This window comes from Anguilla anguilla, chromosome 7 (genome assembly GCF_013347855.1).
Source record: "Anguilla anguilla isolate fAngAng1 chromosome 7, fAngAng1.pri, whole genome shotgun sequence".
Classification (NCBI taxonomy): Eukaryota; Metazoa; Chordata; class Actinopteri; order Anguilliformes; family Anguillidae; genus Anguilla; species Anguilla anguilla.
In genome coordinates, this window is record NC_049207.1 from 15,929,013 (window position 1) to 15,957,008 (window position 27,996).

The 27,996-nt window shown below is 40.2% G+C and overlaps 3 protein-coding genes across 4 annotated transcripts; 2 read left to right on the top strand and 1 right to left on the bottom strand.

Annotated features, from left to right (window-relative positions):
* The first annotated feature begins 68 nt into the window (after nucleotides 1–68).
* golt1ba (golgi transport 1Ba) lies at nucleotides 69–5,188 on the top strand. Of its 2 annotated transcripts, XM_035425379.1 has the most exons (6): nucleotides 69–249; nucleotides 1,313–1,404; nucleotides 1,571–1,749; nucleotides 3,221–3,302; nucleotides 3,638–3,672; nucleotides 4,317–5,188. In XM_035425379.1, exons 1-5 carry the CDS (start codon nucleotides 225–227, stop codon nucleotides 3,644–3,646), a joined length of 387 nt encoding a protein of 128 aa, XP_035281270.1. In that variant the 5' UTR covers nucleotides 69–224; the 3' UTR covers nucleotides 3,647–3,672; nucleotides 4,317–5,188. The 2 variants fall into 2 exon arrangements, with proteins under 2 accessions (XP_035281270.1, XP_035281269.1); XM_035425378.1 differs by lacking the exon at nucleotides 3,638–3,672 and having other exon boundaries at nucleotides 90–249.
* A 2,884-nt stretch (nucleotides 5,189–8,072) lies between these two features.
* spx (spexin hormone) lies at nucleotides 8,073–11,936 on the top strand. The gene is made up of 6 exons (XM_035424916.1): nucleotides 8,073–8,144; nucleotides 8,604–8,684; nucleotides 8,782–8,839; nucleotides 10,440–10,502; nucleotides 10,756–10,842; nucleotides 11,442–11,936. Exons 1-6 carry the CDS (start codon nucleotides 8,139–8,141, stop codon nucleotides 11,507–11,509), a joined length of 363 nt encoding a protein of 120 aa, XP_035280807.1. The 5' UTR covers nucleotides 8,073–8,138; the 3' UTR covers nucleotides 11,510–11,936.
* A 954-nt stretch (nucleotides 11,937–12,890) lies between these two features.
* gys2 (glycogen synthase 2) lies at nucleotides 12,891–27,859 on the bottom strand. Its single transcript, XM_035424914.1, has 17 exons — nucleotides 27,667–27,859; nucleotides 27,270–27,417; nucleotides 25,018–25,199; nucleotides 22,943–23,134; nucleotides 22,580–22,765; nucleotides 21,805–21,949; nucleotides 21,452–21,569; nucleotides 20,830–20,950; nucleotides 20,169–20,275; nucleotides 19,953–20,012; nucleotides 19,424–19,502; nucleotides 17,764–17,877; nucleotides 16,896–17,022; nucleotides 16,587–16,682; nucleotides 16,203–16,366; nucleotides 15,578–15,658; nucleotides 12,891–13,221 (listed from the first exon to the last, which is right to left on the bottom strand). The coding sequence occupies exons 2-17, from the start codon at nucleotides 27,388–27,390 to the stop codon at nucleotides 13,009–13,011; spliced, it is 2,106 nt and encodes a 701-aa protein (XP_035280805.1). The 5' UTR covers nucleotides 27,391–27,417; nucleotides 27,667–27,859; the 3' UTR covers nucleotides 12,891–13,008.
* Between the last annotated feature and the right edge of the window lie 137 nt (nucleotides 27,860–27,996).

Below are 27,996 nucleotides of genomic sequence, written 5' to 3' on the forward strand. Positions count from 1 at the left end.
CCGGTCAACATTACTGGGCGTGCAGTCAGCGTACAGTTCAGTGCGTGCTTTCTACGACCTTCGCTGATTGGCTTTCGGTTTGAGGACCAATGAGTGCGTGTAGTCGTGGTTCCGGAAGACGTGGCGATTAGTGCACAAGTGCCTAGCTAGTCAGCTAGCAGAAGCCTCAACAGGCGGGTTCGTTTTGAGAAAGTTATAATTGGAGCATTTAAACTAGCGCAACAATGATCTCTCTAACGGATTCACAGAGTAAGATGAACCAGTTTCACGTGTTTACCGAAGTAACTGATATCAGTCTCTCCGTGATGTCAATGTTGTAATACAGCACGCGACATCAAGATCAGTAGCTGAATGAATGACAAGTTATAGATGGTCAGCTTGTAGCCTTAAGACATGAACAGGCCTGCGGAGCCAGAAATTAAATTTTCTCGCTGTTTGTCGGTTTCATACTCGCTATCTGACCAGTTCTTGTTGGCTTCATGTATGTTTTTGATTTATGGTAGTAGCTAATGTAGTTTTCTAACGTGAGCTGTGTGCTTTTTTTCCCTTCCTTGGGAACACTTAACGTATGTAGCTAGCCTCCAGGCATTAGTTTTTCAGCTAGGACGGGTAGGCAAGATCACAATATAACAAAAGAACGAATGTTCAGGCGTTTTACAAGTTATGCCTCCCTATGTCATTTTGCTATGTAGTTCTGTTCACTGAAAAAAATGCCTGTAATCCTATTAAAAGTAAACCGGGGATATATTGCATAAACGAGTCATCTGTAAAATAAACGAGAATAAGTCTTATAGTCATGCGTATTAACTAAAGCAGTAGTTATGTATTGGCAATAGACATTAGGTAGATTACAGTAAATTGTTATTTTCAATTCAGATTTTGAGTTGGTGCTAAGAAACAACGGCAGTTAAAGTTGTCCTGAAAAAGTTGACAGTCTTGTGGTGCTGATAATGTGCAGTCTTCCCTGGCTGTAATGTGTAAATCCACAGTATGCTTATAGTATGTAATCATAAGTAGTAGTAGTAGTAGTAATTTAAGTTGTTATCGGTGCCGTCATTTCGGGAATTTGATCCATTAACTAACGTTAAATGGAGTATTCGAACCCTTTTGAGATCACCGGAAGTGTTCAGCAGATGATTTGGATATTGATCCATACCTGCAAGGAAAATATGTTGTTTGCAAGGGAAGACTGAATAAAATATGTATTAACAGAAAATATGTCTTCCTATATCAGTAAGTCATACTTTCATTCTACACTAGTCAAAATGGGTACATAGACGCGTTTCAATTAATGCATTTTTTTTGCCTTCAGAAATTGGAATGGGATTAACAGGATTTGGGGTGTTTTTCCTTTTCTTTGGAATGATCCTGTTTTTTGACAAGGCACTCCTTGCCATGGGAAATGTGAGTACTTTCATTTTGCTTTCAGTGATCCTGACCGTTGACAAAGTGAACACTGTTGTTTCCTCACACGGTTTTCCCTTGCTTTCTCTCTCTGTGCTTTTTTTGTATGGATGAATGTGATCATGCATGCTTGTATGTGCCTGCATGTGTGTATATGTGTGCACAGATTTTGTTTGTGGCTGGCCTGTCATTTGTCATCGGGTTGGAGCGGACCTTCAGGTTCTTCTTCCAGAAACACAAAATTAAGGCCACTGGCTTCTTCCTGGGGGGTGTGCTTGTGGTGCTGATTGGCTGGCCCGTGGTTGGGATGGTCCTGGAGATTTATGGATTCTTCCTCTTATTCAGGTGAGTTGATCCTGGGAAGAGCAGGGCATCGTGGGTACATAAGATGGGTATAGTGGGGTATATGGATAGACATGAACATGATCTTACACAATGTTTTTTGTTTGTTTTTTACACGTGAGTTATGGAAGAATGAATTATTGAGTGTAGTGTATGACGTTTGGATGGCTAGAACTGAATGAGAAGTGGTGGAAATGTAGAATTTTTCATAATAGAGAATACATGCATTATCACTACACACTAAAAACCTAACACCATCCTTACCCTATGTAGATCCTGTCCTACATAGGGTAAGGATGACAAGATCCTGTAGATCTTGTCAAATGGCTAAATCTACGTGTGGTAGAACTTTGATCAGAGCTCTGGTTAGTAATGGAAGTATCATCTTTGGGCCAGCAGGGGGCAGTCTTTCATTAGACCGAGTAGAAAACCAATGCCTTAGTACAATATTAAAATAGTGCTGTAGGAGATGCCCTGTGCACCCGTGCAATATCAGAGCCCGAATTGAACATATGAATGGTAATTTAGCCACTAGCTAAACTGAGACTGTTTAACATTGACATGAGCCCAGTTTTATACGGCATCCATAATAGTCAATTTTCAGTCTGAAGTTCACATTACTCACAAGTTCATCAACAATGCAAAATCATTCAATTTTGAATAGATAAGTGAATAATGTTTTTACAAATTAAAGTGTCATTTTGAATAAAAGGTAAGGAGGAATTACTCTCCTGTGAAATAACCCACTGTGTGGCTAGTACAGTGGGAATATTTAGGCTTGAACAGAATTGGTAATGTAATATTTAGATTATGGTTGTGTTTGAAAATCTCAGTGATGTCTTCTCATGTATATCATGTCCACATACTATAAGGTAGTTTAATGGGGTAGGCCAGGTGCAAGTTTTTAACTGGGAGGTAGGGCAGCAGTGTAGTATAATGGTAAGGCCAAGAGAACAGTTGATATTCTTTCTGAAGCTTGCGGGGGGGCGGGGGGGGGCGGGGGCGGGGGGGGGGGGGGGTGTCACTGTCTGTAACTGACATTGACACGCTCACTGATTTTTCTGAACTCTACACTGGTGTGGTTTGTGCTTCTTCATCACTCTGTGCGTACGCTTGTGTTCAGATTGGCAATTCATTAACCACACAAAGTAAAATAAAAAATATTTGGTAAAATGTTTAGGTTATATATTTAGTTGGACATTGTGTGCATGTGCATGACCATTAACTTCAGTTCATGAAACATTTAAAAATTAATTGCGTTATTCTGATGAAAAATAGTTCATTTCTGTAACAGATCGCCACCTTCTGCTTCACTAAAGAGGCCTGATCCCTTCTCCTTGTCATTCTAACTGTGGCTCTATCATTCCTGTCTGCTTGCCTTTTGTCTGCTTGTGTTCTCTCTGTCATGCAACTCTTTTTCCTCTGGTCCCACCTCTCCTCTGACCTTTTCTTTCATTCCTTGTTTCTGTTTCAGGGGCTTCTTCCCCGTGGTTGTGGGCTTCATCAGGAGGATCCCGATCCTGGGGTCCCTACTAAATCTCCCAGGAATCAGTGGGGTAAGTGCACCGACTCAGCCAGTGCAATTACTGAGGCACTAATTAGAAAGAGTATACAACGAGCAAAAAAAATCCTGTTGAGCCTATTGGACCCGAACTGAAGCCCTTCAATGGTAAACCCAACCATAAGCACAGCACGTCAGTGTGTTACTTGACTGGAGTGCCATTTAACCTTCATCTGGACCAGAACAAGGTGACCAGAGACCAGGGCCCAGGCACTTGTTCTTCATTGCTGCAGCTCTGTCCAACACTTAAGCTCTGTGTGCTGCGTCCTGTAGTGTTACAGCACTGCTCCCTGTTTCTGAGCTGACTGTTTTTCTGTCGTTCCTTTAAAGCCTTCCTAAGGCTGTGAAGACCATCTGCAGTCATGGTCAGTTGCTGTTCATTTCTCCCAAGGTCATCGCATGAGTCTTAAGTTTTCCCTCATTGCTCCGCGTATGCACGGAAGATGTGACTACAGAGAAAATGTTGAGGAAATTACACATTCAGAGCCATGTGTTTCTTTTGGGATTGTAAAAACAAATGTCTGCAAACAGTGGTAGAAACCTTTCGCTAAATCTCGCTTACTCAACATTTTTTCCCCCATAGAGTAAATATTCTTGCAGATCTTTATCAGATCTCTCTTGCTATCTCTCTTTCTGTTCTTCTCCCTCCCCCTCCTCGAATGATCTCTTGATCTCTGTCACACTGGTTTCTCCATGTTGTTCATCTGCTACACATAAAGCTCAGACCACAGTGTTATTTTAGTTATAGAAAAATAACTTGTTCTCTTTTGGGCTTCAGCTGATATATTTTAGGCCATAAAGCACCGAGGTGTGAGTAAGTGGTTGTCATTGTGTCTTAAAGAATAGGTAACCGTGTATCATACTGTCATCCTTGTATTTTTCTTGTTTTAATATGTGATATGATACTTAGCAGTGCATGATTTTGTTTTTTTTTTTGTTTTTTTTGGTTGACCATAGTTACAAGGTGACTACTGTGACTAATCCTGTTTCTTTCTTATTTATATTTCAGTTTGTGGATAAAGTTGGAGAGAGCAACAGCATGGTATAACAGTGACAAATTTTTATTTTTTGTTTTTGAGAGATCTCTTTTTTTGCAAACCTGGTCAAATATTCCCCAATGTTAAGGTTACGTCACCAGATACGTATGAGCTTTTCTCCTATTTAAAGGCCAAAAACTTTTTTTTTTTTTTTACCCCATTTGTTTTTTGATGTCACTGTTCAGTTACTTCTGTAGCGTGGTAAAGTTACCACGCCTGGTTACCATGGGACTCTGTTACTAAGAGACTTACCTGAAGGACAAGACGTGTGTCCTATGAGGTTCCCTGTGTGCCCTCTTCACATAGCCCTCCACATGAGTGGAGGATTTGGGGATGTAGGAACGTGACAGACCAAGCTGGTTCTTCAACAGCCATCAGGATTTTTGTGGAATGTACCAAGAATCAGAATAGCTTCTGAGCTATTATGAGACATGCCAGGATGTTGTTACAGCAGTCATCGTCCTCTTCTGTTTTGTGCCTCTGCCTCCATTTTCCTTTGGAGACAGTTTTAGTTGTGGAATAATACCCTGACTTGCCGCAACTCGGTATGAATGCGGTTCTGAACCTTAAGGTATTTTTTGCAAAGTGCCCAATGTGGCAACTTGGAATCAACTCCCTCCTTCCACTTGACTCCACTTATCAGAACCAAATAATGCACAGGCACTTATGTACAATGAGCGCAAATGCAGGTATTGCAGTCTGTGGTTTTAAAATGCATCAAACTTTTTATCTGTGTAAAGTATTTAAGGATATTGGGGAGAGTCAGTAACAAAAAAAAAAACAGCCTTTGTTTTATTTTGTGGAACTTTTGTAAATACATATTTGAAATAAAAAAGTGAAATGTGTGGGTTTTTTTCTATGCTAGGTGATTATTTTCTATGCTAGTTATGACAAAAAGGCAGAAGAGTTCAGATTTTAAGAAATGCCACCTGGATAAGCTTTATGGTTTCATTGTTGGGCTCATTCCTTTACATCCATTGGCAAATTTAATCCACGAACACTCTGACAAGGTTTGCTCAAAAGATTTTCAACCTTTAACCTAAAGGGCAGCTAGACAGGAGGCAATAATTTAGCTTCTGCTTGAACTGTGGCCTTAGGCTGTCTTGTGCCTCTTAATTCTCTTCAGGCTCAATTTGTGTCACATTCTGTCAGAATTAATCTAAATGGATTGAAACATACTGACTTCTTAAATAGCCAATATGCACCCTCCAGAGGACCCAGCAGGAATGTTTTCTGTCTGTCGCATGAAGGCACCCAACAATGCTTGGTAAGTTGATGGACTAAAAACATTCTTACAGGTTCCTCTGGAGGTTGTCAGTTGCATTTCGGCCTCAAAACATAAAGCATTGAATGGAGCTGAGGTGTAGCCCAGATTATGCACAGTATGTGCGTACAGGATGGGCATTTACTATGTCCTGACCTACTTAGTCTGAATTAAGTTGTTTTAGTTGGCACCTAACAAAGTATAAAAAGCTAATTTAGATGTTATTATTGACAGCATGAAGATGCACTACATGTCCAAAATTATGTGGATACCTGACATCCAACATCTCATTCAAAATTATGGGCATTAAAATTGAGTTGGTCCACTCTTTGATGCTATAATAACCTCCACTCTTCTGGGAAGGCTTTATACTAGATGTTGGAGCATTGATGCAGGGATTTGCTTCTGTGCAGCCAGAAGAGCATTAGTGAGATCGGGCGCTGATTGGGTGATTAGGCCTAGCTCACAGTTGGCTTTCCAATTGATCCCAAAGGTGTTGGATAGGGTAGAGGTCAGGGCTCTGTGCAGGCAAGTGAAGTTCTTCCACTCCGTTCTCAAAAAAACCAAATATCTATATGGACCGTGTTATGTGCACAGGGGCATTGCAATGCTGAAACAGGCAAGGGCCTTCCCCAAGCTGTTGGGGAAGCACAATATCGTCTCAAATGTAGTATTATTTGGTGTAGCATTAAGATTTGCCTTCTCAGAAACTAAGGGGCCTAGCCCAAACCATGAGAAACAGCCCGAGACCAAGGTGTGTCCAGATGCATTTGGTCATATTGTGTATACCCAATATCATATCTAAAGAACCTATGTAGTTTTTGGCTCAAGCTTGGCTGTAAGGAAATGCATTATTGACCTAAGAAAGGCTTCTTTATTTGTCCAATATTTGACAAATGAGTTGTAGTCTCTTGCTTTCAAATGTAGAGAAGATTATTCACACTCTTGTTTTCCCAATATTGATTATTGGAATGTCTTGCTTGTTGGAGTTTCACGGTCTGTCTTGAAAAATTGCAACATGTCATTAATTTCTGCACAGTGTAAGACCTTTCTACACAGTCACAGTCCTGCACACTCTGGGGGTGCTGAGGGTAGCAGAGCAAGACCCTTTGGTCAGTTTGTCACTATGTAGTAGCTCTGAGGACACATTTGGCATTTGATGGCAATCTGTCACTTCGGATGTGTCACTTAGGTGCAAATTCAGGTGTGAAAAACGAATCTGATTTCACCTAGGTCAAAATGAAATTATTAGGTGCCCCAGAGATACAGATTATAATGACTGCATACATTAAAGGTTTAAACACATACATTAATATGTTATTTTATACATTGTGTACAATTCCCAATATCCAAAAACCTATAGAAAGTGCTGTTTAGAGATGGGGACAATAATCATGGTATGGTCAGTTTACACAATAATGAAGATAACATTAGCATTGTGTACAACTTGTAGTCATAAACCGAAGTTTCAACAACAGACTACAGGTGCAACCCTTCAGACAGTCTTCTCCCATGCAAAGGGGAATTGCACCCATCCTTAATTAATCATTCAAATTTGCCTTATGTGTCTGTACAACTACAGCTTCTTCCAATACAATTTCTGTCTCTCACCAATTTATGTATCACAGTACTCCAAAAATTATAATATATAGTATATGTTTTCCTTCGTACCTGCTTAACGAGGTACATAAAATAACAAATAATGTATGTGCTTAGATAATCTTTTTAACGCATATAGCCATTCAAATCTACCGGAATGCACCGTCACCCTTTAAATAAATCTTATTAAACGGATGCTACCTTTTCCAATTAGCGATGGCCTTTCAAACCAGCTGGAGGGCCTCTCCGCGGCGCGTGCTCTCACACCTTGAGCTCACAGGAAGTGTCACTCTGCCGAGACTGCCCAATCAAACACACAGGCATTCATTGACAGGCTGTCAGCGATCCCTTCATTCATAAGAATGGCCGTTCATTAAAAAATGCTATGCTCCACTGCACAAGGGGTAAACATATTAATAATGTCCAGAGCAATGTTTTTTTCCATAGTAGGCCTATAAGAAATAAAAAAGGCCAGAGCGAACATTATTTACCTAACAACAGACGGTAACCCACAGGCTTATTCTTAAATTGGCGCTGGTTAACATACTTGCAGTTTCTCTAGAGGTGGTTATCAGTTCTTTGTACCTACATTCTAAATACAATGAGAAATAAAATAAAGGGGGCAAAGAGTGAGAGGTCGGGGTTATCCGATGTGGGAGACATTTGTAAACTGTATCTAATCACGTTGCGCGAAAAGATGGCATTAAAGTGCTATAAACCAACAACTCACGTTCTCAATCGTATCCTGACCGATCGACATTGACAATTCTCAAAGGAAAACAACGCAAGTCTTGTTCACAGGTTCTGACAGGAGTTCCCTCTAGACACCCCCACCTTTTCCATTGTTTATAAAGAGCGACGAACAGTGCGTCACAGCCACATACCCTCGCCGTTGCATTAAACGCTGACGGACTTGAAGATATCCTTAAGAATGAAAGTAAGACAGGTTGCTTTTGTTTAGTACTCTTTTCATATTGAAATAGTTACTCAATATTTAATCCCACATACATTGCTAATATTTGATTATATTTAATGATGTACATTTCTGTAATGCTACTTGCTAAATTAAGTAATGTGGCTAATATTTATTTGGGACTTTACATTTTTCCAAAATTCTGACACTAACTCAGGGTGATTTTTCTGAGTAATATAGAGAGGAACTAACATTTTGCCGCATTTATGTGCATGTTACGCATTTGTATATGGATGTTACGCTAATAATGATTACAACAGCATGCCAGTTATCCACAGTGCGTTTTTACGCACGGGAATACGTGCAGCCCTTTTATCCATGTTTAGAAATATAAAAAATATTGTTATGAGTGAAGCAAATGTTCTGGGTTCCATGGACCTAGAACTAGGCTATGTATAAGAGTGCTTGTTTCTCTTGCCTCAGGGTTTGAGAACTTTTACGGCTTATACCCTTGCTCTATTATTCTTGGCAACATTCGTTTCTCAGTCCTGGAGTGTCCCGAAGGTAGCTATGACATTATGTTATACTTTCTTTTTGTTACTGTTTACTGGTGACTCAGTAGTCCTAACTTCGTTCAAACTATCTATGCTTCTGAATGAAGGATAGCTTTCAGCGAAGAAACTGGACTCCCCAGGCGATGCTGTACTTGAAGGGCGCGCGTAAGTATCCTGTCCACGAGTTCTTCGGTGCAGGTGTTTTCTGGAGGTGAGCTCTTCAGATGGCATTTGAAACCAACTTCAGCTTTGTTTTATGTACAGCTTCTTCAAATCTATCCGATGACCTGACATTTAGCGTCAAATCACATATTTCAACTGAATTTGCACGACTGATAAATATTCATATTTGAACTATGGGTATGTATCCTGCTCTATTTCACTCCTGTACAAAATGTGCAGTAGTTGTATTTATATTCACTTACCGTTGTGTTTATTATGAACGTGCCTATTAAATGTGCTGTTTTGAAGTCTGAATTATATCGACACTACTATTTCTAAGGCGCATCCACCTTGCATGGATTTCCGAAGAGACAACGTAGTGAATGTTAGATTGTAGTACATGTACCTAGTCCTTTAGTTTTTTTTTTATGGTAGAATTATGCGTCTTGAAGACTTTTCATTTCCAGAGTTATTTCGGGTCTCACTGAGCTTTTTTGTTTCAGGCTTAATTGAAGCGACAAGTAATTTGTATTGGTTGCCTCCAATATTCTCTGTTACCCCTTACACTCAAGACGCCAAGAGAATGTCTTAACCTGTGCTTTGTTTAATAAGTAAAGAAGTAACTATTTGTCAGATTCTTAATATAAATATCAAGTTTTGTAATAGATTCAAAAATTACTTTGATTGTTTAACATGGTTTAAAAGTCCAGTAAACTAGATTCAAATTGTGTTTACATTCGCCAGAAGTGAGAATTGATTGTCTTTTTAATACTGCTTTCAAGTTTTAAACCAAATTATTAACGTTAAATTGTAATTAACAGTTAACCTGTTCAGCAGATTAGGACATGTTGCGCGTGTATCCTGAGCTCATTAATATTCATATACGTGAAATACGTCATTCACGTAAACCATTCTTGGTCGCTCGGTTAGAGCTGGTTGTCCCATGCATTAGTACAGTGGTTCTCAAATTGCGTCCTGGGGGCCCCTGTCCTGTATATGCTGGTTTTCATTCCAACCACAATTGTAATCCCAGAATTTTAACAAGCTGTTCATTTTTCTTGATTAGGTGCTTTCATGTTTTAGTGCAGGGGTCCCCAATCTTATCCAGAAAGGGTCAGTGTAGGTGTCAACTTTTGTTTCAACCTAGCAGTAACACACCTGATTTTACTAATCAAGGAGTTTAGCAAAGACTCTAGTGAGGAGGTGACTGCACCATGCACCAGTGCTAGCCTTTTAGGAAAGCCAGATTGTTCTTTTAGATAGTTGGTGAAGTACTCTTTTTTAGAAAAGAAAAAAGTGGATAGATTTTTCAGTATCCAGAGAAAGTGCACAATGCTTAGGCATTTCCAATTTAGCTTGCCCACAAAAAAAGTGGAAAGAGCATCATTTACATTCTACAAGTAGAAAGGATTTCACTGGACTTTGTGTTATAGTGATTGTACCCAGCTAATTCTGCCCACTGAAAACCTGGCGTTTAGCCAATGGGGAAAGTAACGAGCAATGTTGGCACAGGCTTTTCTACTTTATTTTTTCGCAAGAATCATTTAAAAATGTTGTCCCTTTAGACAATGCGGCTCATTTTCTCAATTTTATTTGATTGTAGAGGGACGACGTTTTGTGTCTGAAGACAGAAAAGAAGGGAACATGTATGATGCCATTCATTTAGGTAAGGTCCTTCTGTTTGTCATCTCTGTGGAAAGTAACATGCTTTTGATAATTTGTCAAGGCTATACCAAGTAAAAGTGGGTTGACAATTTGTGAATAAAATATAGCGAGGCCGTTGAACAGGTGGGAGAAGACTGGCACATTTTAATGGAAGGACTTCATAAATATGAGAACATGTCTCGTCGACATTTTGAGAATCCTTTATCTGAGTGGCCCCAATGAGTTGTATGCAACATTATGTCCTATGCTTTCAGAGACACGCAGTCAGAACACAGAACAACGCAGAGTGTCCCAGGCAGCATCAGTGCTCCTCGACTTTCTCCAGCAGGCCAGAGAAGAAGGTGTGACTTCTAGAACTATGCTTGCTCATTTCAAACCACAGCATGTCACAAAAACTGCATGGATTGTTCTCCTATACTGACGTTCGGTATCAACAGCCATATTTTGTTGTTGTCCCATAGCTGCAATATAACGATGTAACTCCACTGTTTGAGCTTCCCCTAATCGCAGCCCTGCTTCAGTCTATGGACACTCATTTTCCATCATGCATCTTACAAAATAATTGTAAATTATTTTACAATTAAATGCTAAAATGTAACTTCTCAAGTATGTTATCTTCACACAACTATTGGCCCCTCTGGATGGAAATCCCTTTACCTCTTTTGCATGTTCACATTTAATTGGCATGGTATTACATATTCATAAATCTAAATTAATTCCTTTGCATTGTTCTCTCTGGGACAAATTCAACCCCTCCATTATAAATTAATCAATTTAGTTTCTGGTACAAAGCTGGATGGGTCTGGACAAGCTGCTTAAATGAAATTTAAATGTTGAGTTGAGACATATTGATTGTCCCTTCAACCATTTCCCTAAAAAACAGCACTGAATGAATTAGTCAGTATAAATCTAATCAAATTTCATTTTTTTCTCATTACAGCTGATGAGAACCAGGAACAAGTCTACTTGCAAGATCTGCCTGCTTGGAAAAGAGAATACTTCAAATAATGCGTCGACTGATTAATCTTTATAGTATTGAATGTATTTCATTTTTATTTAATTGTGTAATGTAATAAAACTGGATTATGTGGTGTAGCATTGGATGTTTTGAATGTACTATTAAAGCGCATTTGCATTCAATACAACACATTTTATTGTAAATGATTGTTAACCAGTATTATACAGTCAGGGTGCTTTCAGTAGAATTAGAGTTTGCTTCATGTGTGCTGACATCTCCCTGAACATGTGGTCAATCCTGACAAAGATTCAGACAAAGAAAATGGTGAATACATAGTTCAAGTATGAAAGTGCCCCAATATTACGCTCCAGAATTATTTGCCAAATTGCCACATGTTATAGTGTGCTATGAACCAACAGCAAAAGTGCACTACAGGGCCCATAACCATTTCTGGATCAGGTTACACGTTCACTTTAATTATCTAATCAGTCCAATAATTTATTTGATGTTTTTGATGAAGCCATGAGCTGTAGGCTGCACATGTGGTTTCTGTGTTTATAGATGTTAAGACATATATAACAATAATTGCTTAGGACAAAAAGCAGCATTCATTTTGGCTCACCAGGAATGGAGTTGTGTATCACTGACACACAGTAATGTGAATGTTAGTTCCAGTTGCAGTAGATGATACACTGAACCAGACTCAGATAACACTAAAAAAGTTTCACTGACATTGACAAAGCCAGGTAGTGCACAATAATGATATTTCTTCCAGAAACTTTTTTCTCTACAGAACAGTATTCTTGATCTAATCTGAAAGTATCCCTCAGGAAACGTATTTTTTCAACCAAAGATTAAATCTATTAACATCAAATCAATATCATTTGATAAAGGAATTTGGCTTAATACGCAAATTGCTCACAGCAGTGTTTTTATCACCATGGTAAGTGCTTATTGCCAAACAGTGGAAATTCTACTGTTTTGCTTTCAGGAGGAAAGCTAAGTGCAGTGGATTTATCAGAAGGTACAGTATAGATTGTGTGATAAAATTCCATTCTAAGTCTAATAACATTTATCCTGCAGTAAAACAAATAACCATTGATCACCATAAATTAAGTCAATTGTGGGGCAATTTACCACAGTATTCTACCATTCAGTGGTTAAAGGCAGGAAAATTGAAAGACTAGAACAAGGAGAAAGGTTGTGGGCAGGCCCAGGTAGAGAGGAATAGCATGAGGAAAAGAGCTGTGGGCAGTGCCAGGGAAAGACAGGTAAAGTGAGGGTGAGGCTGTGGGTGGGGCCAGGTAGAGATGTGGGGCATAAGGAGAAAGACTGTGGGCGGGGCCAGGGAAAGAAGGGTAGAGTGAGGGTGAGGACTGTGGGCAGGGCCAGTGAAAGACAGGTTAGATTGAGTGGGAGGGCTGCATATGGGGCTAGGTTATGGGAATAGCCAGAGAGGGAGGCTCAGTGGGAATGAGAGCTGTGGGCTGAGTTGTTGAAAAAAGGAAAGAGGTTTGTGTGAGCTGGCAGTGGCTATCAGGGGGTTTCCTCAGTTACTGTTCTCCTTAGGCTGCCTCTTCTTGCGGTGAAATACTGCCCCCAATGTGAAGGGTGATTTGATGTTTTGTCGGTCACGCTCGGCCTCCTCGTCATGGTCGTAAGGCTCCTCATCTTCCTCGTCGCTGTGGTGAGGGGTGGAGTGCAGCGAGGCAGAGGGAGAGGGAGGCACAGAGGGAGGACGGGGGAAGCGGAAACCTTCCGTCTGTTGACAGAAAGGAAAGTCTTATGCTTAGTGTGAACACATAACTGTCAGCTAAACATAAGAGATACTTGACATTGTTGGGGGAAACTTACTGGGACCTAAGACAAACTGAGATGCTGGCCAGTGAGATACTGTTGAGGAAATTCTATATGGCATGAAATTACCGACGCTGGTTTCAGACAGATTAGCAATAGCTGGCTGATTATAGCACATGGAACAATTTTTCTAATGGTGGCCATTGTCCAATATAGTATCTTCAAATATCCTGCTCTAAGCAAGCAAGCAACCTTTGTAAGTAAAGCATCATACAATATGAGTATAAGATAGATTAGTTTCCTGACATTCACGAATGTTAGCTACCGAAGTCCATCTGAATTCATAAGAACCCAACAGTGAGGGCAGGGAATAATTCTGCTTTGCAAGAGTTCACCCTTTCTGTACAGTCCCTCATAGGCATGTTGCAATCCCTCGGCAATGGGAGCGAGCTAAAGTCTCTGATGTGGACAAATTGCTCAGTAAACTACCAGCTAATTACCAAGACAGCTTCGGGGAGCACTGTTTGACCCATGGCATACTTTAGGATGAGGACAACGCCTACACACTCCAAGACCTGTCAAAACGAAGGGTGTGTACAAAAAGGATTGTGCAACATACTTCTGTCTTCTACCAGACCAGTTGTCAGAGGGAAAGATCTACTACTATGTATCTGATCGGTGAGCATGGCACAGTTCCTTCAGGCTCTCCTCTTGTCAAACATCCCATTAAAGGTCAGAAGGATGACCTTAGCTCACTGCATCTAATTAGTGAGCACAGTACACCACTATGTGATCCATGTTCAAGGGGCAACAGTGTCCTTTGCAATCTCTCCAGCCAGATCTCAACTACCTGCCCGGGAGCCAACAGGCCTAAGAACACCCGACTGTCAAAACCCTTCCCAAAATATGACCCAATCCTCAGGTCCATCCGAAGACATGGATCCAGATGCCATACACCCGATTGTCTTAGCTCACTATCCATACATGTACATGTTTATTGTATATGTGTACGTGAATTGTTTGATTACAATGTAAATTGTGGAGTAGAGCCAAATCAAGAGAAGATATGTCTTTGTCGCAAAAACCTCATGGAGGGCACTGTATATAACAAGATCACCTGGTTTGGAGTGGTTTATTTCTTGTTTATATAGATACTGTGCTTGTGTGTGCATGTGTGTGTGTGTGTGTGTACAGTATGAGTAAATGTGAGAGGTGTGTGCATGTTTTTTTTAAGTATACATGTGCTTAATAAGTTTGAATTCAAACAATGCCATGTCAGTATTCACCAAAATGTTAAACTGTCAATTAAGCACAGAGAAAAGGAGTCAGACTTGACAGGACTTTATCTGGCCCTGAGGGGCTGTCAATCAAACACCAAGACAGCCAAAGCTTAGGCTTTACCTCGGTTAATATGGCTCCACGTCAGCGCAGTCTATCGTAGACATCGAATTCTTTGCACAAAATAAAATATTTACATATGGCAACCATTTCATTGAGCTAGAGTCTGGGTAAGAGTGAAATCACCTCAAAAAACCCATTTTCTATAGGGTAACATATTGTGCAATAAGTCCACCCTATTAGCCACAAATTGACCATCTATATCAGGGGTAGGCAACCGTGGCCTTGGAGTTCCAGTGACATTTCTGCTTTATGTTCCATCTGAGCTGAGCTGAGATTCAATAGACGAATAAATCCAGTTATGTTGCTATAGGTTTGGAAGAATCCAAAACCAGGCCCATCTCTGGCACTCCAGGGCCAGGTCTCCCTGCCCCTGCTCTATATTAACAATGTCACTCTATGAATTTTATATTTTTTTAAGGTAGTGCAGACTCTACAGTCTCCGTTAATACATATATTTTTGTGTTCAGACAGGGAGAAGCAGAGAGGTTAACAAAAGAGAAAGGATCACAGCTGAGAAAGGGCTATGGCAGGAGAACCCCCAACTGCGTGGGGGGACTCGTCGATGGCTTGAGAATTGGCCACCCTATGGACTGTGCCACATAGCATGGATGCTGAATAAGATTTTCCTCAAACACTCAAAAGGGAAGTGATTAGTTAATCTGAGAGAAAAAATGAGACCTTTTAGAGACAAATTGTATTAGCTGGTTTTTAGCACTAAAATTTCATTTCATCAACAGATTTTAACACCAGCACAGAAATGTAGCACAATTTTGCCTCAGACACAAATAAGCTTTTCCACGTACAATACTCATGTACAGACAATATGGTGACCAATCTACTTTTTATTTCATCTCTACCAGTTTTTTATACCATGGACCTGCTTGAAGATGTCAGTGGTGTTACACTGAGGTCACACTCACCTGTGGAGGTGCGATTGGGTCCATTTTGAACTTTTCTGGGAAGGCTCTGCTTAAGGCCAGGTGTCGAGCATGTATGTAGAACTGAAACATTACAACACACCATATCAGCACTGATAGTCCAATCCATTTAGCATAGAGGGATAGCACTGATTCTGTACGTAGATCAATCAAAAAAAGCAGGCAAAAACGGAGACTATCAACCAATCAACACAGCAGGTCAACACTGAGACTATAAACCAGTTAACACAGGTCAACGCTGGGACTATAAACCAATCAACACAGTGGGTCAACACTGAAACTATCAACCAATTAAAGCAGATCAACTCTGACACTATAAACCAATTAAAACAGTGGGTCAACACTGAGACTATGAATAATTGATGCAGCAAGTCAACACTGAGACTGTAACCAATCAACACAACAGGTGAATACTGAGACTAAACCAATTAACACAATTAGTCAACACTGAGACTGCTCAGTACCAGAATAACAGGTGATACACATTGGAGAAATAAGGCTTTTAGCTCTGTGATTGATGAACATTTGATAAGAAAAATAAAAAACAAAATACAACGGTTTATGAGTCAAATACAAGACAATACATGAAGCTCCTTTCCTTACTCACCCTTCCCAGATACCTCCAGTCCAGCAGGTCCGATAGCCTCTCAGTGCGATTCCGCTGGATGATGCGTTGCCGACGGGACTGCTGGCAGAACCCAAACATGAACTGTGTGAGCTGGCTACAGGACTCATCGGCTGACCGGAACCGCCGATCCACAATGTAGATCCCTGAGATAGGAGGAGCAGAATGGCTAATGGTCAAGAATGCAGAGGAACATAACCAAGGGTGGAACTGGGCAAGAGGTGCTGGGTAAAACTGAGTCCGAAATGCTCTCTACTGGGAAAGAGGAGATCTACACAGAAGAGAAGGAGCTCTCTCTCACTCCCTAGTGAGAGTAGAGAGTACTAAGAGTGAGAAGCTCAGAGTTGAGGCAAAGGTTTTGCATACCATACGCTGCAGGATCTGAGACATGTTCCTCCATGAAGCAACCAAACCCAGACAGGTTGGTGGTCACACTGGGGATCCCCATCACTGTACACTCACCTGGGGAAAGAACCAATCACACATTCATGTAGGAAAAGTAACAACCAATACAAAGACACATGAAAAGCACAATAATCTACCAGTGATGAACAATTATTGTGTTGATTTGTGCACGTATAATGATAATCTGTATACTCATCCCATGTTTGTTAGTATATTTAATTTGTGAGTATGTCTACATGCATATGAACAACAACAAATGTGTATATTCACCTGGTGTGTAGCCCCAGGGCTCGTAGTAAGAGGGGAAAACACCCAGGTGGCAACCGCGCACAAACTCCTCATAATCCATGGGAAGCAATGGACTGGTGGAAGACAGGAATTCCGGATGGAACACTATCTAGAGAGCGCAAAAACCAAACCTGAACACACTCAGAGACTGAAGACAGGGGGAACATCGAAGCACAGAGCCTGCAAGCTAAAAGACCCGACAGAAAATCTGAGCTCACACAAAGGGGTGTTCAGCAAATACACCGAATATAAAATACACACATACTGTAACACTGTCAATGTTGAACACTAATACAAGTACAAGTAGTTTGCAATAATATGATATTTAGCAATGTTCAGGAAGAGCTAAACTGTTTACTTATTTATAAATTATCTTTGACAAGTGGTAGAAACAGGCCACACTGTAGTCGTGACTATTCCTATAAAGAACATTATAATATTATCATTGTGATATTAATACCTATTACATCTGGATGCAAATAATTTCACAGCCAATTCAATTAATAATATTGAGACATTAGATCAACAATTGATACACAAATATAATAAAATGATTCTAGAACAGGAATTAATTACATAGGCTGGTCATTTAGGCAATCGCAAGATGCGAATAATCTGAGTACTCACAAAATACTGGGAATAAACGTTATACTAAACACCAAAACACGGATTCAAAGTGTTCTTCTGATCTGAGTCTCTACACGGTCCAAGAAGTTCAAATTAGCTTGTGGCACAGAATCGACATACACTTCTCTTCACAATTGCACTGTTCATAAGAGAGCTTCATTAACATGGAGAGGATTACATTATTCTGTACTTAAGTTGGATCCATACTGAAGTAAGAATCTACCTTAACCCTATCGGTGCGGGCGTTGAAGAGACTGATACGACGCACGTTGGCCAGGATGGGGTCAGTGGTGTCGTCCAGCATGTTATGAGTGGTCACTGGGGGTAGGGTGTGTCTCTGTCAAAACAGAAAGAGAAAAAGTTTATGTTTGAGCAGTGTGTGAGTGAGTGTGTGTGTGTGTGTGTGTGTGTGTAAAACAGAATAAGAGAGCTTTGAGTCTGTTAACTCACTCAGTCATAACTAGTGGTCTTGTAAGAAGCATTGGCCATATGCCTGGTACTTGATAAATGAATTTCTTTCAGTCTGTGATTGTATGAAGATACAGCTTGAAGTTTTCACTGGTCTACAGATAATGCTCGGAATTACTCTGCAAAAAGCTAGCCACATTCTTTAAGCTTTCTGGCAGGATGTATCCCTTGTTAAATTTTCAGAAGAATCTTTTTTTAATATCTTCAATCAGCTAAGTTTGGTTACAATGTGTCTAAGCAGTATTGTGCTGAACACACACAAGATCAGTAGCTTTTACAAAGTACATTTTTGCTGCAAAAACTTTGGTTTTGCATTCTGGTAGTCAAATTTTTCAATTCAACAAGCACAGACCATCAATTCTAAAATTCTCTAAAATTCTCATATTTGAGCAGAAGGGTGAACAGAAGCTATAGGTTTCATTCAAGAATCTGATATATGTTGATGGAAGTGAGAATATAACAAATGTGAACAAAAATATATTTCTCCTTGATTTATTTAAAAATTTTCCCACATTTACTATTAACTATTCAATACTATTAACATTTGAATGAGCTTCCATTTGCACTGTAATGCAGTGCAATGTAATACTACTATGGTATAGCCAATAGCTAACACCCCTCAACTGTCCAAGGGAGAGGATCAGCAAACAGATTTTATTTCTCTGCCACTGCAATTGCAGAAGCAAAAGGTCCATCTGAAAATGTGAAGAGAAGTCAGTGTTCCATGACACAAAGAGACCACATTATCAGTAGAGGCAATCCTTCCTTCCACTGGACATCTGAGATCCACATGACTGTGTAACACAGTAGGCCAAAGCCTGTAGGCCAAGAGTGGATAAATAGCACTCATAATGGTCAGATCTATCAAAGTTCACTCATAAATAATCAATAGCTTTTATATTCCTGTCTCCAAAAGGCAGATGCAGATATAAATCTTAATAAAATGCCTTTTTATTGGCATTTTGCGCGCTGATCTCCATTAGCTGTCTGATACATATATCACTGGAACATGCTGGAACATTTACCATCTATTGACCAAGGGTTTTAAACAGAGTGTGTGCGTCTGTGTGTGTGTGTGTGTGTGTGTGTGCTTGTGTGTGTGTGTCTGTGTGTCTGTGTGTTTGTGTGTGTGTGTGCGTGTGTGTGCGCGCATGAATGTGTGTGTGTTCATTGCGATGGAGGAATGACATACTGTAGGGCTGAGCTAAATCAGTCTGATGTAATGCAAGTCAGATATCTGGAGTAAATTTTCTTCATTTAATGCGATTTTATCACCTTGTGTGCCCATATTTTACAATGACCTGTATATGTGACTCATCCATCAAAAACCCAGCATGAATTCCCCTGTCCATCTTAGTCCCTTCCTCTATATTTCAACATGTGTGTAGTAAATGGCTCTTTCACTTCTACTGCACCTGAGTAGAGTATATGGCCCTCTTCATAATAGTGAAGTCATCTTTGTCCAGGATTTTATTCATGTCAGGGATTTCCCCTCTGTGGAGAAGGCAGAGGGGTGATCAAAGAAAAGGTGTTACTGTTACCGGTAGCCTCAGGTCATTCTGGAGGAAGTCATTAACACCAGTCTGACGTAATACTGAAACACCCAGCTAACTCATGGATACCACTCTGGAATTAACGGAACAGTATAATTAACACTTGTCACAGAGACTGGGAATTTACACCATTTCACTGACAAAGTGGCAAATCAGGCCTTTACTCTCCCTGGGTCAGACTGAGGATAAAAGGGGGAGGAGCACTTTTTACTTTGTTTGTTTGGTTTTTACTTTTCACTTTTTTATTCATTTGGTGCTGGTTCTTATCTGAAGTGATGTTGAGATCCATTGTGGTATGTTACATAAACACATTGTCAGTCATAATCTGCAAAAGTCACCCAGCTCAACCAGGAGCTCGTTCAAATGCACGACAGAAATAAAAGAAACATACTTTAACAGGGCATCATAGAGCCTCTTGCCAAACTTCTCTTTAACGGAATGAGCAGTGTCCCTGTTAGACAGAATACATGATTAAATAAGCAGCAGAGTCATGGTTTGTGTGTGAATAATGCTCTTGGGGCATGTGTCATAGCTGGTGGGTTAGCATAGGTATTAGGGCTTAGATTATTACACTGGATTATCTTTGTGAGAAGCACTGGTTCTTTACCAGAGCTGCTTGCGTACAGCCTGCCCCTTCAGAGACTCCACGTTGAAGTTGTTGGTCTTTGCGGGCATTACAAAGAACACCACCACAGTGACATCGTTCCTGTGCACCTGACCCACCCAGACACAAACACACACACACACACACAAACAGGAGACCAAAGAGAGAGCAATAGACTATTAATGTAGAAATACAAAGGCAGACAGTCACACAGACATGCAAAGAAATGCACAGAAACAGCCAGTTAGCATAAAGTGGACACAAAGTGGGTGTTACATAGACTTCTGTGAGCTGACCACTTAGGATTATATAAGATTATACAAATTGCACACAAGTTGTATAGAATTAGTATACTCTTAGTATAAACTTTTTCGGACACATGAATTTCAATCTGACAGTTCTCACAGTGGTCCCATGGCCACAGATCGGATATATATCCAATCTAGGACCACATACGTGAAAGTGGTCCAAATCTGATATGATAATATCTGATTTTTGTGTTCACTCAGCTCCGAAAAATAAGATCTGTGTCACACTTCGGCAAAAAAATCAGAACTGGCCCACTTCAGCCTGTAATCTGAACACAGCCATGGTGGTCTGTAGCTGGGTTTACTGATACAGTACATCTCAATAAAGAAAGTGGTAAGAGATGCAAATAGCATACCCTAAGCAAGTAATTGAGCCTGGACAGGGACTCCAAAAAGATGTCTGCCCCCTTGTTGGAGAACTCATACCGGCCGGCAATGAAGAAAAATAGAGTTTTCTCCAGATTGAAGTCAAGATGTCTGCCAGTAAAAAAGAGAGTAGTTAAAACAATACTAGCAAACTGCTAGTCATTAGCATATGTTTTATAAGATAAAAGTGATGTAAGAGAAAATATGCTCCATTAATTATTTTGAAGATAGAATGTGTCATAACTAAAGCCAGAGGTAAGGGGTGAGCCACACAAATGTTTTCCTATTTAAAATAAATAAAAAATTATAAATGTAAAAAAAAACTAAATGTAGATCTGCCTTGGGGAAAATGTGCTGTACTTATAGTTTAAAAGTCTAGTGCGATATGTGTGTATATTTTAAAATCTGTGAATGTATATCAAATGCATTTACTGTCAAAATGCATTTATTGTATAAGCTACTGCTTATGGCTAAATCCTGTTTGTTCTTTGTTTTTTTTTGTTTTTTTGTTTTAAATGGTGTGGAATACCATTATTGTGTCCAAAACGGGACTCAACAGAGATGATATCTTTCAACACAGAGGCTCTCACTCAGACAGAGGGGCTTCCTCACCCATAAAAGTGTCCTCGAACAAACTCCTGGATTTTGCTTTTGTTTGTGGAGTGCAGATTCTGAAACTCATGCATGGCAGAGAACTTCTTCACGTTCAGACCGTTTGGTGTTACCACATCTACACAGAAAACAGGAATCAAACCTATGACCTTTCGGTTACAAGCGCAGTTCCTTACCCTCTATGCTACACTGCCGCCCGTTGAATTTTCAGTTGCATTTCTAGTTGCATTTGTAATAGTAACTAGTTCCAGTTGTAGAGGAAACCACAGTAGGTAATAGAAGTAGACAGTGGTGTCTGAGATGCAGATGACTAACAGAGGACGCTGTCAGGTGACTATGACGAGGACTCGCACCTGGTCTCCTGTGCAGCATGTGGTCAGCCTCGATGGCAGTGATCTCAGAGACGGTGGTGAAGACGTGGGAGCAGTGGACCGACGCTCGCTCCAGACAGTACCGGTGGTAAATCTGCCTTTCTCCAGCCTCCTTGTCGATGTTGAACTGAGACACAAACACAATCACACAAGTAGTCTGAAAACTACAGTAGTACGGACATTAGACATTCCCAGTGACTCTTGGAGAACTGAGATATACAAACATTGACAAACACACACATGCTCACACAGATACAATTTTGCCTAGTGTCATTTACAGCCACATTGATGGGACTGGGGTAAGATTGTGAGGGAATTATAAAAGAAGAAAAAGTTAGAAAAGCACGTGATTATTAGCCATAAGAAATAAAGAATGATTACATTGATGCCCCAAAAACTTAAGAAAAATCAAATCATGCACTGGAGAAATACTTTGGCAGAAATATTCTGAAAACTATGTGGTACCTTGTACCTGTTATCCAACTGACAATGCTGTTGACTTGCACCCATATTCCATACAGTCAGCTAGTGTACTGTGCTAGTATTTCATTAAACAGACGCATATCCTATGCTCTGTTTGAACTTCGTTTGAAAAACATTCATTAAAAGACTATTAGAAAAAGTACAACAGGCCTCACAGGTGAAGCTCTGTGTGATTACCATTCAACTGAATGTGACCTTTCATTCATTCCTGACCGTGTGAAAGGTAAATGGCTTCACGTGTATTATTTGGGTGGGTGAGGAAGGGAACTCCCACCTTGTCCAGATTATTGTAGAAATCCACATTTGCAGCACACAGATAGCGGCCCAGCAGGGTGGCGTGCGTCGTAAAGATGGTTGCCATTGGGATGTTCCGTGAACGGCACAGTATGAGACCCGGTCCCGCCTGCCACTCATGGAAGTGGGCAATGACATGGGGTTTGTCCTGGAGCTGGTCTGTCAACTGTCGGGTGCATTCAGAGGTGTAGCCAACTTTCCCATGTGTGGGATATACAGTATTCTGGTGTTCTTTAAAATCTAATACAGTTCTTGTGAACAAAACAAATGAAATGATGCATATGCAACAATGCATATGCACATAAGACACCATGAAAACAAGACATCATACTTCCTCACACACCTCTTTGAAGAACCAGGCATTCAGTGATCCAAAGATAAGGGAATCGTTGGCTTCTCTGTCATGGAAAGGAAGTCCAATCCCGCAGGTGTCCCAGAATTCCCCCTTCCACCGATCCAAATTCCAGGCAGCAGAGCCGATGTCAAACAGAATCACATAGGGACTGCCCTCGATCAGCCAGCGTCCAAAGCGTACCTGCAACACAGTAACGCATCAGAAACAGGCTCTGCTTGTGAAACACACACCTAGGATACACACTTGTGGCATGTAACACATATTTGTAACACACTTACCTCTACATCACACCTGTGAAACATTCAAAGTACATTAATCTGAACTCCTGAACTTAGAAGTGTAATCATAATACACAGAACTGCAAAATCCACCAAGGGAACACATTGTTTATCTGATCAAAGAGACAGAGAACAAGAGATCAAATCATCAGGGTCAGATTAATGACATTCTGAACTTTCCAGACTCTGCCTGTGCATCGGTGGGTGCATTCATGTGTACTTCTGCATGTATGTAGCAGACAACCGCAAAAAAGCACTTCTTTGCACCCTGCTGGTACAAAAAAAACCCACTGCATATCTACATGTATTATTCTCCCTACCCTTGTAGGATACAGCGACAACATTAATCCACACTTGAAGTCAATATGCTGTATTATCACAGTTGGAGGGAATTCCATTCTGAGTACTTCATTATTCAGTTTTGATCCCTTTTTCTCCCAATCATATTTCAGCTCTCATTGCTGTAGCCTCCGCTGTGCCAACAAGCACATGACCCTCTCCAAAACATGCAATGCCAGGTGGCACTTCCTATTAAATCACCGCTGGCTAATCCGAGAATGCTTCACATGCAGTTTAGCTGATGGGCTTGCAAGCACCCAACTGACCAGCGGGGGTCACTAGAGAATGATGAGACGCAGATCCTCGCCAAATAGACAATCTCTATTTTGTGTTTCCCGGACCCGGATGAGCCATCCAGCAGCCCCCTGATTTCTGTTTTATTATTATATTTTTCCTTTAGGTTCAATAATTTACATTAGCGTATGACATTTTCACATATTTTTACATACTCAGTATTTTACAACAGAACAGTATGCACCAGGGTCCACAGTGTGACACAGTCAAATGTAACCAACGTTACATGTCGCGCCCTAGGATTCTATTGAGTAAGCCAGAGTGTTACAGGCTATTTATATCTGACATATTGTGATGTGACACTTAATTGTTTTCTAACACCTTATGGAATAAAGAATAATTAATGCTGCAACTTATCAATAAGTCCCCTGTCAGACAGCCATGTGTATTTAATTATTATTGTCGTAGTGTCAGATCTGTGATTACAGAGGCTACGTGTCACAATGGATGCTTTAGGCAGAGTTAAAGGCTATGGCCAGATTAAGGTTAGGGTTAGCGACTGGTCAGAGCTGCAGAGTATGGAAAGTTTAGGGTAAAGGTAAGAGGCTAGAGGCAAAGTAAATGGCTATTGCCAGGTCAACGTTAGGGTTACCAGTTGGAGGGGCTAAGAAATGTGAATGAATGTAGGACTGAATGTGAAAGGGACAATTAGATACATATGGACTGGAATAAATGTGGGAAGGTGGTCAAAAGAAGAATTGTGGAAGATGAGTATGCCTACTTGAGTGCCTGAATTATAATGAGACCACCACTAGGGGGGGCTGCCAGAAAGTGTTGCTGGTGACAGACTCTGAGATGCAGGTATGCTGCTCAGCACCAAAGCATGCACATCAGGTTATCTCTGGGCATATCATGTTTCTATAGCACCTTGCCCTACTCTTACTAACAAAATGTCCTAACATTCAGGTTACAGGTTTTTATTAGTCAGATAAACCTGGTTTTTACCTCCTGTGACAAAATCCAAATCCTTGCAATCTTAAAATATTCCATGTTCAGGATTACTACTAGGGCTAGAATAGGGTTTAGGGTAGAATTATGGTTTGAGTTAGGGGGTAGGGGTAGGGTTAGTGGCTACGGGAAAGGAGAGAAGCTATCAGTAAGGGCAGAGATTATGGACAGAGCTAGAGACAACTGGCTGATTATAGTCAGTACCTGACAGCCATTGTTGTTCAGGGTCTCCATGGCCTTCTGTATGGCTGGGTTTGGTGCCTCACACTCCTCCACCTGCATCTTGAAGTTGTGCTCATAATATGGCCCCACCATGAAGAAGTTCTCCCCCCATTCATCCACGGTGAGCTTTGCCTTTGTCTGGATTACTGTGTAGATTCCTCCAACTGCTCAACGGATATGCACACATATGTATACTGCATTAGCATTTGGACAGTGACATTTTTTGCTGTTGTTTTCGACTATGTATTCCAGCACGGTGGAGCTTTAATTTGAAGATTCTTACATCCATGAGTTACAAGCCTAGTTCACTAACCATTAAACTGCACAGTGCTATATGTCATCACTCCCAAAGCACAAATAAGAAGCGAAGACACAAGTACAAGTACAGTCTGAAACAGAGCACTATGCCCAAAAAATGGATTTTCCAGAAATTTCATATCTAACTAGGGATTAATATTTAACTGTTCTGACAAGCATTTCTCGCTTGTGGCAGACAGTGCCTCAGCATTTGCACTGAGGTAAATATTCTTTGCTTTGAAAAATAATGCTCTTTATCACAGTAATGGGCTGGTCCAATACAATGCTGATATACTCTCTGACTTAAAAATTAGGTACATGCAGCATGGTTGATGTACATCCACACAGCAACACCCTAATATGCATTTTCTATTACTCTGTTGAGTTTTCCAACAAATAGTCTACGTTCCTGCTGGACAGCACAGCAAGTGCAGTAGCATGAGAGGAAACGTACCATTTCATGGCACATATTTCAAAATGTGACCAATTGTGAAGGCCAAGATGGTGGCAAAAGGAACACAATGAATCAATGAACACACTGACATCACTGAAATCAATGCTAGATGTTCTTATTTTTTCCAATCTGTGGTGAGCATGCTTGAACTGTTCTTTTAATTTAACATTTGGAATTTTTATTTATCCATCAACTTGATGAATATTCACATTTTCATGTTGATTTTTGTTCAATTAAATCAATTTGTGAATAGCAACATCAATTTCAATAAATTTAAATTATTAATGAAGGTCGTAGATTTATGTTAAATCCAATACAATTATTTTGGGTTAATAACAGTACATGTCTGGTGAGACGGCCAACTCTCAAGGTATTCATGATCCCTCCTGCACGGTTGGGGATTGATCCCCTGCCATGACACTTTCTAAGCTGTGATCACTTCTCTAAACCATTCCTGCCCTCCCTGTCTGAATTAAGCAAAAAATATAAAAGGAGAAGTCTGGCCTCCTTTTTTAAAGATAAAGAAAAGCATTACTGTATGTGTTTAAGAGGAATAAAATTTAAAAAGTGGTCCATAGATTGTCAGTAGTATATTTCGCAATCACACTAAAGGTAAGCACATAGGATAAGATAAGATAAGCCTTCTCAAAGACAGTATGTAAAACAAATCTGAACAGTAGTCAAGGCAATACACAAAAGCAGAACATAACATAGCGTGCTATTCTGAGTCAGGTTCTAAATCATTTATGTTTTCATTGTTTTGGAACAAACTAATGGTTTTATTATAACCACCGTCTTTGTGAGCAGCATTAAAAAATGGCTCGGTTGTTCTCATGTCCTTTTTTATAGCACAGAGTGCCACATCGCAATGCATAATGCTTGTACATACCTCTTACACGCAGTAATGACAACGGTACATAAACACATAGAGTACACATTCAGTGTAGTGTGCGCATTTATACTTCCACAAGCAACAAGCAGTCAGTCCAAACTGTAAACAACATTTACACATACAGCATTTTTCTAAGAATCCATATACAGAGAGGTCAGTTTACCAATTTCAGCATAACAATATTCTGACACGGCTGATAATTAATTTGCAGTGGAATAGCTTATATCTAGACAATCAAATTTTTTAAATGTATTCCTGTCACTCACACTGAATGCAATTTCATTATTAAGTACTCATACATAGCAGCCTCGTATTAACACGAGTACAGCATGATGACTATAAATGTCAGAGATAATGTCATGCATAATTGCAGTACAATCAATGATAGTGTCATGCAATAACTAAGATTTTTAAACATATCAATTGAATCAGTGATTATTAGATAATAATAATAATAATAATAATAATAATAATAATAATAATAATAGCAACAACAATAATAATAATAATAATTAGTTTTGTTAGCACTGTCAATGACATTGCCACGGGGAGTAATATTTAGTCAATAATTTGTTACTAATGAATTCGCACCTTTATTGGTTACCTCCCAAGCGACCTCAAACAGGAGTAAATCTTCCACGGGTAAATTTTCATCCTCCCAAATTGGGAGGCCACTCAATGACGTCATCGACAGGGACCTGGACAGTGGCATCTTCGCTTCCGTCTAAAGTGCACTCACCTCCAAACAAACAGTTACACACACAAAGTAAAATTATCAGTGTCGAGTTGAATATGCACTAGCTATATTGAATATACACAAATACCCTAATACCCTCAGAATAAAGCTGCCAGTCTGAACTTCAACCTCATGTTCATTGTTTCAATTCAAACCCAATGTGCTGCAGTACACCGACAACAACCACTGTGTGTGTGTGTGTGTGAGAGAGAGAGAGAGAGAGAGAGAGAGAGAGAGGCTAGTTTGTTTTACCTTATCAAAATGCAGCCGAATTTCTAAACTCTTCGACACTTGTGAAAATATGAAAACTTTTAAGGTCTCGGTCTTTTCAATAACTTGGTAAGCCGCACGATTTTTTCAGGTACCGACGTCCAACTGCGTCGACCACTGTCACAAACAAATTACTCCGCCTACTGTAGCTGAATGCACTCTGCTCACGTTTGTAGTGGAGTACCCGCATTTCACCCAGACAGAGCGCGATTAAAGTCCACGTTTGCAAAACTGCGGATGCAAGTTTGTATGCGAAGGACATTATTGCACTTTCTGTCTAAGCCCAGTATTGTTTATACTCCAGATTATTTT